Here is a 14,199-nt window from a genome sequence, read left to right as displayed (position 1 = left end):
GAGCTAAATGAACACCACCGCTGGGATGAAGTGAGAGCTAAATGAACACCGCTGGGATGAAGTGAGTGCTAAATGAACACCGCTGGGATGAAGTGAGAGCTAAATGAACACCGCTGGGATGAAGTGAGAGCTAAATGAACACCGCTGGGATGAAGTGAGAGCTAAATGAACACCGCTGGGATGAAGTGAGAGCTAAATGAACACCGCTGGGATGAAGTGAGAGCTAAATGAACACCGCTGGGATGAAGTGAGAACTAAATGAACACCGCTGGAATGAAGTGACAGCTAAATGAACACCGCTGGGATGAAGTGACAGCTAAATGAACACCGCTGGGATGAAGTGACAGCTAAATGAACACCGCTGGGATGAAGTGAGAGCTAAATGAACACCGCTGGGATGAAGTGAGAGCTAAATGAACACCGCTGGGATGAAGTGACAGCTAAATGAACACCGCTGGGATGAAGTGACAGCTAAATGAACACCGCTGGGATGAAGTGAGAGCTAAATGAACACCGCTGGGATGAAGTGACAGCTAAATGAACACCGCTGCTGGGATGAAGTGACAGCTAAATGAACACCGCTGCTGGGATGAAGTGACAGCTAAATGAACACCGCTGCTGGGATGAAGTGAGCGCTAAATGAACACCGCTGGGATGAAGTGAGAGCTAAATGAACACCGCTGGGATGAAGTGAGAGCTAAATGAACACCGCTGGGATGAAGTGAGTGCTAAATGAACACCGCTGGGATGAAGTGAGAGCTAAATGAACACCGCTGGGATGAAGTGACAGCTAAATGAACACCGCTGGGATGAAGTGAGTGCTAAATGAACACCGCTGGGATGAAGTGAGTGCTAAATGAACACCGCTGGGATGAAGTGAGAGCTAAATGAACACCGCTGGGATGAAGTGAGAGCTAAATGAACACCGCTGGGATGAAGTGACAGCTAAATGAACACCGCTGGGATGAAGTGACAGCTAAATGAACACCGCTGGGATGAAGTGAGTGCTAAATGAACACCGCTGGGATGAAGTGAGAGCTAAATGAACACCGCTGGGATGAAGTGAGAGCTAAATGAACACCGCTGGGATGAAGTGACAGCTAAATGAACACCGCTGGGATGAAGTGACAGCTAAATGAACACCGCTGGGATGAAGTGAGTGCTAAATGAACACCGCTGGGATGAAGAGCTGTTTCTTAATTCAGCCAATGACATAAAGTGCTGTAGTCTGACGGTCGTTTTTTTTACAGAGCAGCCCACTCCAGTCCTGATCCTTCCCCCTCTGGAGTGTTTCAAATGGCACCCTATTCCCTATATAGTGCACTACTTTAGACCAGAGCCCTATGGCACCATATTCCCTATATAGTGCACTAGGTAATAGGATAGCATTTGGGACTCCCACACATTTCCTCTGCTGGGACTTAGACTGGCCAGCCCATAGAACACCAGCGTCCACAACTCATAAAGTACTGTACGGCTCTTGCATGGAAAACCTATTCATTTGAGTTCGCGCTCTCTCCCGCTCAGTCTGTCTGCCTGTCTATCTGACTGTCGGTCTGCCTGTCGGTCTGCCTGTCAGTCAGTCTGCCTGTCAGTCTGCCTGTCAGTCTGTAGGCCTGTCTGTCTGTCTGCCTGTCTGTCAGTCTGCCTGTCTGTAGGCCTGTCTGTCTGTCTGCCTGTGTCTGTCTGTCTGTCTGTAGGCCTGTCTGTGTCTGTAGGCCCGCCTGCCTGTCTGTCTGTAGGCCTGTCTGTCTGTCTGTCTGTAGGCCTGCCTGCCTGTCTGTCTGTAGGCCTGCCTGTCTGTAGGCCTGCCTGTCTGTCTGTCTGTAGGCCTGCCTGCCTGTCTGTCTGTAGGCCTGTCTGTCTGTCTGTCTGTCTGTAGGCCTGCCTGCCTGTCTGTCTGTAGACCTGTCTGTAGGCCTGTCTGCCTGTCTGTCTGTAGGACCTGTCTGTTTGTAGGCCTGTCTCTCGCTCCACTATGGCTCCCGGTGCCTTTTAAAAAGAGAACAGTCTTTTCATTCTTCACGGTGATTAGCCGTACATTCCACACCGTAGACTGTATATATATATATAAAAAAGGATTCCCACCCATTGTGAAGTATCAGATTGAGATCTAAGTGCTTCTGGAAGTGAACAGGAGATGATCTCTGTGCATAAAGCCTGGTGAATCAGGATGACGCACCTTTGATAGGGTTAAACAGGACACAGATAACCATAACTGCAGCGTCATCAATAACCCAGCGGAACCTTCATGTTTACTCTGTTATGTTTATGGACAGGGATTGGGTTACCATAGAGACCTGGATGACTCCTAATCATGATAAACACACTTATTCTACACTAAGTAATACATGAAGTCTGTGTGTGTGTATTTATGTGTGGGTGTGTGTGTGTGTGTGGGTGTGTGTGTGTGTGTGTGAGGAGGCAGTGTGTATAACACATGAGTAGAGTAGCTACCATCAGGTGATAAAGCTTTCAGACGGTATCCAAAATGGCACCCTATTCCCTATATATAGTGCACTACTTTAGACCAGAGCCCTATGGCACCCTATTCCCTATATAGTGCACTACTTTAAAGTAAAGTCTATTGTAATTCAGTCTGCGTCTGCTGTAATTCTGTGTGTTGTAGGCCAGTCTGCTGTAGTTCAGTTTATTGTAATTCAGTTTGCTGTAATTCCATATTTTGTAGTAAAGTCTATTGTAATTCAGTCTGCTGTAATTCTGTGTGCCGTAGGTCAGTCTGCTGTAGGTCAGTAAAAATGTGCTAAACCAATCACGTTATAAGTTGCCCCACAAAGACCAGGCAGGTTTTCCAAGCTCATCCTAGGGCGATGTCTCCAATGTGTCCTGATGGTGGCACAGTGGGCCCACAGCTTGAACCCCGGCAATGCATGAAGCTATATTTATTATTAATGTACTCAGCAAAACAAGAAATGTCCCTTTTTCAGGACCCTGTCTTTCTAACTTCACAGATCTTCATTGTAAAGGGTTTAAACACTGTTTCCCATGCTTGTTCAATAAACCATAAACAATTAATGAACATGCACCTGTGGAACGGTCGTTAAGACACTAACAGCTTACAGACGGTAGGTAATTACTGGTTACCATCAGAAACCCTGGACTCTAATCATCAGCCCTCCAGTTACCATCAGAAACCCTGGACTCTAATCATCAGCCCTCCAGTTACCATCAGAAACCCTGGACTCTAATCATCAACCCCCCAGTTACCATCAGAAACCCTGGACTCTAATCATCAACCCCCCAGTTACCATCAGAAACCCTGGACTCTAATCATCAACCCCCCAGTTACCATCAGAAACCCTGGACTCTAATCATCAGCCCCCCAGTTACCATCAGAAACCCTGGACTCTAATCATCAGCCCTCCAGTTACCATCAGAAACCCTGGACTCTAATCATCAGCCCCCCAGTTACCATCAGAAACCCTGGACTCTAATCATCAGCCCTCCAGTTACCATCAGAAACCCTGGACTCTAATCATCAGCCCTCCAGTTACCATCAGAAACCCTGGACTCTAATCATCAGCCCTCCAGTTACCATCAGAAACCCTGGACTCTAATCATCAGCCCCCCAGTTACCATCAGAAACCCTGGACTCTAATCATCAGCCCCCCAGTTACCATCAGAAACCCTGGACTCTAATCATCAGCCCTCCAGTTACCATCAGAAACCCTGGACTCTAATCATCAGCCCTCCAGTTACCATCAGAAACCCTGGACTCTAATCATCAACCCTCCAGTTACCATCAGAAACCCGGGACTCTAATCATCAGCCCTCCAGTTACCATCAGAAACCCTGGACTCTAATCATCAGCCCTCCAGTTACCATCAGAAACCCGGGACTCTAATCATCAGCCCTCCAGTTACCATCAGAAACCCTGGACTCTAATCATCAGCCCCCCAGTTACCATCAGAAACCCTGGACTCTAATCATCAGCCCCCCAGTTACCATCAGAAACTCTGGACTCTAATCATCAGCCCTCCAGTTACCATCAGAACCCCTGGACTCTAATCATCAGCCCTCCGGTTACCCCCAGAAACCAAACAGAATGTTCTTGAAATGTGCTTGACCTAACTTCCCTACAGCTCTAGCTACATAAATCCTCTCAATAATAGTGTACCATTAGCTACGGCTCAAACTACTTTTGACGGTGGCCCATAGGGCTCTGGTCTAAAGTAGTGCACTATATAGGGAATAGGGTGCCATAGTGCTCTGGTCTAAAGTAGTGCACTATATAGGGAATAGGATGCTATTTGGGACACATTCCCATTGTTTAGAGAGATTTTGACACGGTCTGAGGCTGGAATGCAATTGATGTACTTGCTGCTAGGATAGGATAGGTCTATGTGATGTACTTACTGCTAGGATAGGCTAGGTCTATGTGATGTAATGGCTGCTAGGATAGGCTAGGTCTATGTGATGTAATGGCTGCTAGGATAGGCTAGGTCTATATGATGTACTTACTGCTAGGATAGGCTAGGTTTATGTGATGTACTTACTGCTAGGATAGGCTAGGTCTATGTGATGTACTTACTGCTAGGATAGGCTAGGTTTATATGATGTACTTACTGCTAGGATAGGCTAGGTCTATGTAATGTACTTACTGCTAGGATAGGCTAGGTCTATATGATGTACTTACTGCTAGGATAGGCTAGGTCTATGTGATGTACTTACTGCTAGGATAGGCTAGGTCTATATGATGTACTTACTGCTAGGATAGGCTAGGTCTATGTAATGTACTTACTGCTAGGATAGGCTAGGTCTATATGATGTACTTACTGCTAGGATAGGCTAGGTCTATGTAATGTACTTACTGCTAGGATAGGCTAGGTCTATATGATGTACTTACTGGTAGGATAGGCTAGGTCTATGTAATGTACTTACTGCTAGGATAGGCTAGGTCTATGTAATGTACTTACTGCTAGGATAGGCTAGGTTTATGTGATGTAATGGCTGCTAGGATAGGCTAGGTCTATATGATGTAATGGCTGCTAGGATAGGCTAGGTCTATGTGATGTAAAGGCTGCAAGGATAGGCTAGGTCTATGTGATGTAATGGCTGCTAGGATAGGCTAGGTCTATGTGATGTAATGGCTGCTAGGATAGGCTAGGTCTATGTGATGTAATGGCTGCTAGGATAGGCTAGGTGTATGTGATGTAATGGCTGCTAGGATAGGCTAGGTCTATGTGATGTACTTACTGCTAGGATAGGCTAGGTCTATGTGATGTACTTACTGCTAGGATAGGCTAGGTCTATGTGATGTAATGGCTGCTAGGATAGGCTAGGTCTATGTGATGTACTTACTGCTAGGATAGGCTAGGTCTATGTGATGTACTTACTGCTAGGATAGGCTAGGTCTATGTGATGTAATGGCTGCTAGGATAGGCTAGGTCTATGTGATGTAATGGCTGCTAGGATAGGCTAGGTCTATGTGATGTAATGGCTGCTAGGATAGGCTAGGTCTATGTTGCTATACCATTGTTGTGTTCACTCTTATTTTGCTCTCCCAAAGCAACTAGTAAACCTCTTACTCAGCACAAAACACTCCACTCGGACGCTCTCTGTACTATTCTGTTCTTACACGGTCTCAACCTTAGTGCGTTCCATGCCAAACCCCTATACACACTAGCCTATACATCAGTAGCAAACTCCCATACACTGTAGATCAGTAGCTCTCACAACCCATCTCCATGCAATCAGGATTCACATCAGCCTAGACCAGGCCAGCCCTGACATGGCATATGGATGCCCTCCCTCAAACAATACCAGCCAGCCATATTCTGTTGCTCGATTATTTACAACTTCATGTAAAACAATGAGTGAAACCAGCGCTAGGGTTTCAGGAGGGAGGGAGAGATGTTTTAACAGCAGCCTTTTGTGTTTGAAAAGAGAGAAGTACAGAGAGATCTTTGATGAAAACCTGCTCCAGAGCGCTCAGGACCTCAGACTGGGGCGAAGGTTCACCTTCCAACAGGACAACGACCATAAGCACACACAGCCAAGACAACGCAGGAGTGGCTTCGGGACAAGTCTCTGAATGTCCTTGAGTGGCCCAGCCAGAGCCCGGACTTGAACCCGATCGAATATCTCTGGAATGACCTGAAAATAGCTGTGCAGCGACGCTCCCCATCCAACCTGACAGAGCTTGAGAGGATCTGCAGAGAAGAATGGGAGAAACTCCCCAAATACAGGTGTGCCAAGCTTGTAGCGTCCTACCCAAGAAGACACGAGGCTGTAATCACTGCCAAAGGTGCATTAACAAAGCACTGAGTAAACGGTCTGAATACTTATGTAAATGTGATATTTCAGTTTTTTATTTTTAATACATTTGCAAAAATTTCTAAAGACCTGTTTTCGCTTTGTCATTATGGGGTATTGTGTGTAGATAGATGAGGGAAAAAAACAATTTAATCCATTTTAGAATAAGGCTGTAACGTAACAAAATGTGGGAAAAGTCAAGGGTTCTAAATACTTTCCGAATGCACCCTCTTCCTCCCCCTCTATGGAGGAGTCAGTGGTCTGGGTGCCACCAGGGCTTTCCCCTGCCTAGGGGAGTCAGGGCTGGGTTTAGTCTCTGGTGTCAGTCCCTGGCCTGGAGGTCTTGTCTGGAGAGGTGGAGGACTGGTGGTCTGGAGATCTGGTGGTGTGGAGGTCTCGTGGTGTGGAGATCTGGAGATCTGGTGGTCTGGAGGTCTGGAGATCTGGAGGTCTGGAGGTCTGGTGGTGTGGAGATCTGGTGATCTGGTGGTCTCGTGCTGTGGTGGTCTGGAGATCTGGTGGTCTGGAGATCTGGTGGTCTGGAGATCTGGTGGTGTGGAGATCTGGTGGTGTGGAGATCTGGTGGTCTGGAGATCTGGTGGTCTGGAGATCTGGTGGTCTGGAGATCTGGTGGTCTGGAGATCTGGTGGTGTGGAGATCTGGTGGTCTGGAGGTCTGAAGATCTAGTTGGGTGTTAGTCCCTTGGTTGGAGGTCTGGTTCCCTGCGGTGGAGTTGCAGGTTGATCTGATGCTGGTTGTCAATACACTCCTTCAGCTTGTCCTCTGTCAGAGTCAGCCTCTGTTCTAGGATGGCCACAGTCTGCAGGGAGGGAGGGAGGGAGGGAGGGAGGGAGGGAGGGAGGGAGGAGAAAATACGAGATAAAAGGAGAGGAGATGGGGAGGGAGGTAGGAGGAGGAGAGTTATAACAACACAGCGTCAGATAAATGTGTAAATGTGTCTCCTAATTCAGCTCTCAGACAGATGTCGGTCTATCCTCCTCGCTGACAATCTGCTGATTATGACAGAGAGAGGAATCTGGATCTATCCGTTCTCTATGGCTGCAGACGGAAGCATACAGACACAAGGCCCTGTCTTAGCGGGTCCACAGCCCAGATTAAAAGATCCCTGTATTTATTGTGCCAAGTTAACGTCCCCCCCTTCCCTTGCCCTTCCCTTCCCTCATGGCATTCCCCAGCTGTGCCAGGCTGAGCGGTCACAGTCAGGGGTTGGCCATTGCCCAGTTCTCTACAGACATTCTGACCCCCTGGATGCTCCCTGCACCATTCATACTGGACGTGGCAGGCTAGTGGTTTGGTTGTGTTTCAATGAAGCTGAGATTAACCGTTGTCTCACGTCAGATACTAGCTACAAGACTATGTACTGTACTGATAGTTGATGGTAACAGGCCTGGCGTTAGAATGATACCATCTATCTGTTGAAAATGAAAGATACTAGACCCATATACGTCTCCTATGTGGTTGAAAACCAAAGAACAACTCCACCATTTATACATGTACAGCAGGGGTGTCAAACTTCATTCCTGGATGGTAGTTCGCTCCTCCCTTGTACTTGATTGATCAATTAAAAGTAATTGATTAGTTAGGAACTCCCCTCACCTGGTTGTCTAGGTCTTAATTGATTAGTTAGGAACTCCCCTCACCTGGTTGTTGAGGTCTTAATTGATTAGTTAGGAACTCCCCTCACCTGGTTGTCGAGGTCTTAATTGATTAGTTAGGAACTCCCCTCACCTGGTTGTCGAGGTCTTAATTGATTAGTTAGGAACTCCCCTCACCTGGTTGTCGAGGTCTTAATTGATTAGTTAGGAACTCCCCTCACCTGGTTGTCGAGGTCTTAATTGATTAGTTAGGAACTCCCCTCACCTGGTTGTCTAGGTCTTAATTGATTAGTTAGGAACTCCCCTCACCTGGTTGTCTAGGTCTTAATTGATTAGTTAGGAACTCCCTTCACCTGGTTGTCAAGGTCTTAATTGATTAGTTAGGAACTCCCCTCACCTGGTTGTCGACGTCTTAATTGATTAGTTAGGAACTCCCCTCACCTGGTTGTCGAGGTCTTAATTGATTAGTTAGGAACTCCCCTCACCTGGTTGTCGAGGTCTTAATTGATTAGTTAGGAACTCTCCTCACCTGGTCGTCTAGTTCTTAATTGATTAGTTAGGATCTCCCCTCACCTGGTCGTCTAGTTCTTAATTGATTAGTTAGGATCTCCCCTCACCTGGTTGTCTAGGTCTTAATTGGACACAAATTGAAAGGAAATAACAACAACTAGCAAACTCCCGGCCGTCCAGGAACTGAATTTGACACCCTGATATACATCTTTCCTAACCTGCTCATTCATATAGCCTACTGTACTTTCTGGACAAGTTTTGAATATTGAAATACTCTGCTTGGCTCAGTATTGGTTTGGCATTTCAATGGACTGGAGAGGCATAACTCCATACTTCAGGTGAGTTATCTAGATGACATAGACTATAACTCTGATGCAACATGTGTAGGCCTATATAAAACCCTGAGAAGAGGACTTCTGTAGTTGATGTCAATAGCTGGTTGATTCAACCGGAGTCTATTTAGTGCACTACTTCTGACCAGGGGTCTGCTACAACAAGCCATTCATCCCCAACACACTCATGTCGGAACTAGAAGCACAAGCATTTCGCTACACTCGCATTAACATCTGCTAACCATGTGTATGTGACAAATACATTTGATTTGATTTTGTATTTTTAATTGAACCTTTATTTAACTAGGCAAGTCAGTTAAGAACTAATTCTTATTTACAATGACGGCCTACACCGGCCAAACCCGGACGACGCTGAGCCAATTGTGCGCCGCCCTATCCCAATCACGGCCGGTTGTGATACAGCCTGGGATCGAACCAGGGTGTCTGTAGTGACACCTCTAGCACTGAGATGCAGTGCGTTAGATTGCCGCGCCACTCGAGAGACCGAAATGGAGAGGCTGAGGCAGGGACAAAGAGAGAAAGACAGGAGGATAATGGAGAGGCTGAGGCAGGGACAAAGAGAGAAAGACAGGAGGATAATGGAGAGGCTGAGGCAGGGACAAAGAGAGAAAGACAGGAGGATAATGGAGAGGCTGAGGCAGGGACAAAGAGAGAAAGACAGGAGGATAATGGAGAGGCTGAGGCAGGGACAAAGAGAGAAAGACAGGAGGATAATGGAGAGGCTGAGGCAGGGACAAAGTGAGAAAGACAGGAGGATAATGGAGAGGCTGAGGCAGGGACAAAGAGAGAAAGACAGGAGGATAATGGAGAGGCTGAGGCAGGGACAAAGAGAGAAAGACAGGAGGATAATGGAGAGGCTGAGGCAGGGACAAAGAGAGAAAGACAGGAGGATAACGGAGAGGCTGAGGCAGGGACAAAGAGAGAAAGACAGGAGGATAACGGAGAGGCTGAGGCAGGGACAAAGAGAGAAAGACAGGAGGATAGTGGAGAGGCTGAGGTAGGGACAAAGTGAGAAAGACAGGAGGATAATGGAGAGGGTGAGGCAGGGACAAAGAGAGAAAGACAAGAGGATAATGGAGAGGCTGAGGTAGGGACAAAGAGAGAAAGACAGGAGGATAATGGAGAGGGTGAGGCAGGGACAAAGAGAGAAAGACAGGAGGATAATGGAGAGGCTGAGGTAGGGACAAAGAGAGAAAGACAGGAGGATAATGGAGAGGCTGAGGCAGGGACAAAGAGAGAAAGACAGGAGTATAATGTAGAGGCTGAGGCAGGGACAAAGAGAGAAAGACATGAGGATAAAAAAGAGGGAGAGAGCTTACAGAGAGGAGAAGAAGAAAATAAAAAGGAGAGGAGATTTAAGGAGAGAGGAGAAGAAGAAAATAAAAAGGAGAGGAGATTTAAGGAGAGAGGAGAAGAAGAAAATAAAAAGGAGAGGAGATTTAAGGAGAGAGGAGGAGAAGAAAATAAAAAGGAGAGGAGATTTAAGGAGAGAGGAGGAGAAGAAAATAAAAAGGAGAGGAGATTTAAGGAGAGAGGAGAAGAAGAAGAGAGGTATTAGCTTGTTCCAAACAACAACAGGAAGTTGTGTCTGTATTTCTGTCCAGTGAGTGTAACAATCAAAACCCTTCAAAGGAAACTGAATTAGCAGGCGTTGATAAAAGAACCAACGCAAAAAAGAGCCGCTCAGAGAGTCTGTGTACTGTGTCCCAAAATGACACCCTATTCCCTACGTAGTGCACTACTTTTAACCAGGGCCCTATGGCACCCTATTCCCTACGTAGTGCACTACTTTTAACCAGGGCCCTATGGCACCCTATTCCCTATGTAGTGCACTACTTTTGACCAGGACCCCATAGGGAATAGGGTGTCATTTTGGGCACACTATCTGTCTGAGCAGTACACTCTGTCCTTTCTAAAATAAAGCACAAAGAGAAAGGTGCTAAACATGTAAAAATAGAGACGTTAGTCTGTCAATCTGATGGAAAGAGGTGTAGTTTAAGATGTGAGCATGCTGATGGCAACACACTGCTGGGGTAGAGTTTCCGGCTGAGAGAAAGAAGCCAACACGAGGAGGAATTGTTTAGCGGGTAAAACGAGGACAGGGGTCTTAACAGGAAATTCAGAAGAGGAAATTATGAGAAATTAGGGTAATGGCTTGTCAACGTCAATGATTTCTCAATGAATAGAGGATTATGTCAGTCAGAAGAACTGGACGTCCTGATGAATCAGGAGAAACTGGATGTTTGGGTCTGGAGGAGCAGCTACAGATGCTGCGTCTTCATTTGATCATTCTGTTGTTCCAGGAATTTTCCTGCAAAGCAGGAAATGCTAACTTGTAGTGTATTGAAGGTTTTAAAAAGCTTTTAAAGGTTGTAATTTACATTTTAAAATGTTAGACTTGATTTGTCCAACAAAACATTTATCAACCCCTATAAAAAAAGTTATATTAATTATAATCTACATAACAATTCACATTCCCTGTTGCTGCAGGACCTAGTTTGACCCAGAAACTGGGTCAAATAAAGATAGGGTATATGTCATCTGAGGTTCAGGTTAGGTCAGGACAGGACATGGCCACTCGCTAAGAAGAGGTGAAGGTTAAGGTTAGGTCAGGATAGGACATGGTCACTAGCTGAGAAGAGGTTAAGGTTAGGTCAGGATAGGACATGGCCATGCGCTGAGAAGAGGTTAAGGTTAGGTCAGGATAGGACATGGTTACTCGCTAAGAGGAGGTCAGGACAGGACAGGACATGCCCATCATGCATTGCTCTAATAACTTTCAAAAGATTGGGGTCAAACTTCGGAACAAAAAAGGTACTTTCCTATGAATGAAGTCACAGTTTTCTTCTGTATTTTCACACGAATTAAGCCACAGAAAAATGCACAATCTGCTGAAATATTTTTTCTACATATTTGCATGAATTGATGTTTAGAGACAGTGAACCACTGGACACTTCCCGTTTCACACGGAGAATTTAAATACTGTATTTCCGACATAGCTCATTATAATATTTCTACTACTGTACTTTAAATAATAAATAGAAATACCTCATTTACATAAGTACTCAGACCCTTTGCTATGAGACTCCAAATTGAGCTCAGGTGCATCCTGTTTCTATTGATCATCCTTGAGATGTTTCTGCAACTTGATTGGAGCCCACCTGTGGTCAATTCAATTGATTGGACATGACTATTTGGAAAGGCACACACCTGTCTATATAAGGTAGACAGTTGACAGTGCATGTCAGAGTAAAAATCAAGCCATGAGGTCAAGAGAATTGTCCGTAGAGCTCCGAGACAGGATTGTGTCGAGGAACAGATCTGGGGAAAGGTACCAAAACATTTCTGCAGCATTGAAGGTCCCCAAGAACACAGTGGCCTCCATCATTCTTAAATGGAAGAAGTTTGGAACCACTAAGACTCTTCCTAGAGCTGGCCGCCCGGCCAATCTGAGCAATCGGGGGAGAAGGGCCTTGGTCAGGGAGGTGACCAAGAACGCAATGGTCACTCTGACAGAGCTCCAGAGTTCCTCTGGTAGGGATGGGAGAACCTTCCAGAAGGACAACCATCTCTGCAGCACTCCACCAATCAGGCCTTTATGGTAGAGTGGCCAGACAGAAGCCACTCCTCAGTAAAATGCACATGTCAGACAGCTTGGAGTTTGCCAAAATGCACTTAAAGACTTTCAGACCATGAGAAACAAGATTCTCTGGTTTGATGAAACCAAGACTCAACTCTTTGGCCTGAATGCCAAGCGTCACGTCTGGAGGAAACCTGGTACCATCCCTAGGGTGAAGCATGGTGGTGGCAGCATCATGCTGTGGGGATGTTTTTCAGCGGCATGGACTGGGAAACTAGTCAGAATCGAGGGAAAGATGAACGGAGCAAAGTACAGAGAGTTCCTTGATGAAAATCTGCTCGAGAGCGCTCAGGACCTCAGACTGGGGCGAAGGTTCACCTTCCAACAGCACAACGACCCTAAGACAACGCAGGAGTGGCTTCGGGACAAGTCTCTGAATGCCCTTGAGTGGCCCAACCAGAGCCCGGACTTGTACCCGATCGAACATCTCTGAAGAGACTTGAAAATAGCTGTGCAGCAACACTCCCCATCCAACCTGGCAGAGCTTGAGAGGATCTGCAGAGAATAAATGGGAGAAACTCCCCAAATACAGGTGTGCCAAGCTTGTAGAGTCATAACCAAGAAGACTTGAGGCTGTAATCACTGCCAAAGGTCAGTGATTACAGCCTCAACATCTGCTAGACTGTGTACGCAACCAATAAACTTGAATTTTATTTTATTTTACTGCATACAGAGCCACACGCTGAGGACATTCACTTCATGGTGTGTGTGTTTACTGCATTCCTCATAGTCAAACTAAAAACTGTTCATTTCCACGTGATGGGTTATACACTGAGTCTACAAAACATTAAGGACACCTTCCTAATATTGAGATGCAGCCTCAATTCATCAGGTCATGGACTCTACAAAGTGTTGAAAGCGTTCCACAGGGATGCTGGCCCATGGTGACTCCAATGCTTCCCACAGTTGTGTCAAGTTGGCTTGATGTCCTTTGGGTGGTGGACCATTCTTGATATACACGGGACACTGTTGAGCGTGAAAAACCCAGCAGCGTTCTACTACCATAACCGTTCAAAGGCACTTCAATATTTAGTCTTGCCCATTCACCCTCTGAATGGCACACATACACAATCCATGACTCAATTGTCTCAAGGCTTAAAAATCCTTCTTCAACCCGTCTCCTCCCCTTCATCTACACTGATTGACGTGGATTTAACAAGTGACATCAATAAGGGATCCTATCTTTCACCTGGTCAGTTTGTCATGGAAAGAACAGGTGTTCCTAATGTTTTGTACACTCAGTGTATGCTGTGAATATCACCGAGAGCGAGTGACAGAATGAACCTGTTTGTAGCTCAGTGTGTGTGTTAGGGATGGGCACCGTTATTTGAATATTCGAACGGATGTTAGTATTTTGATTACTTGCGATAGTATTCGTTTTTTTGGAGAAGAAAAAAAATGTATATAGCCTATTTGAATAAAAATGATGCGTGTAAAATTAAATGATCTATGTGACATTGCTACACACAAGGATATTACATTGTTTTACTCTGTCGGGGTGTCAACTTACTGTTGAGCGTTAGAATAGATAGTAAATAAAACATTTGGTTGTACAAAGTTGTTTTTTCTCTTGTAGTAACCATGGTCGAATACTGACCGGGCACACGTGCCCAGGGGCCCTGACCTCCCGGGGTCCCCATTTGATTCTGTTGATTCTTTTTTCTCTTGTAGTAACCATGGTCGAATACTGACCGGGCACGCGGTGCCCAGGGGCCCTGACCTCCCGGGGTCCCCATTTGATTCTGTTGATTCTTTTTTCTCTTGTAGTAACCATGGTCGAATACTGACCGGGCACGCGGTGCCC

The 14,199-nt window shown here is 46.0% G+C and overlaps 1 protein-coding gene across 3 annotated transcripts in view; it reads right to left on the bottom strand.

The window, feature by feature from the left end:
• Positions 1–6,310: 6,310 nt before the first annotated feature.
• poc1a (POC1 centriolar protein A) overlaps positions 6,311–14,199 on the bottom strand; it is a 117,837-nt gene continuing 109,948 nt past the window's right edge. For all 3 annotated transcript variants that reach the window (XM_071337032.1, XM_071337034.1, XM_071337033.1), the window contains one exon: positions 6,311–7,096. In XM_071337032.1, coding sequence (XP_071193133.1) covers positions 6,971–7,096 — 126 coding nt within the window. In that variant the 3' untranslated portion in view covers positions 6,311–6,970. The remainder of the gene's footprint in view (positions 7,097–14,199) is intronic.

Source organism: Salvelinus alpinus, chromosome 12 (assembly GCF_045679555.1).
Source record: "Salvelinus alpinus chromosome 12, SLU_Salpinus.1, whole genome shotgun sequence".
NCBI classification, from domain to species: domain Eukaryota; kingdom Metazoa; phylum Chordata; class Actinopteri; order Salmoniformes; family Salmonidae; genus Salvelinus; species Salvelinus alpinus.
Note: the sequence above shows the minus strand (reverse complement) of the source record. Positions and strands in the feature narration are given on the sequence as shown.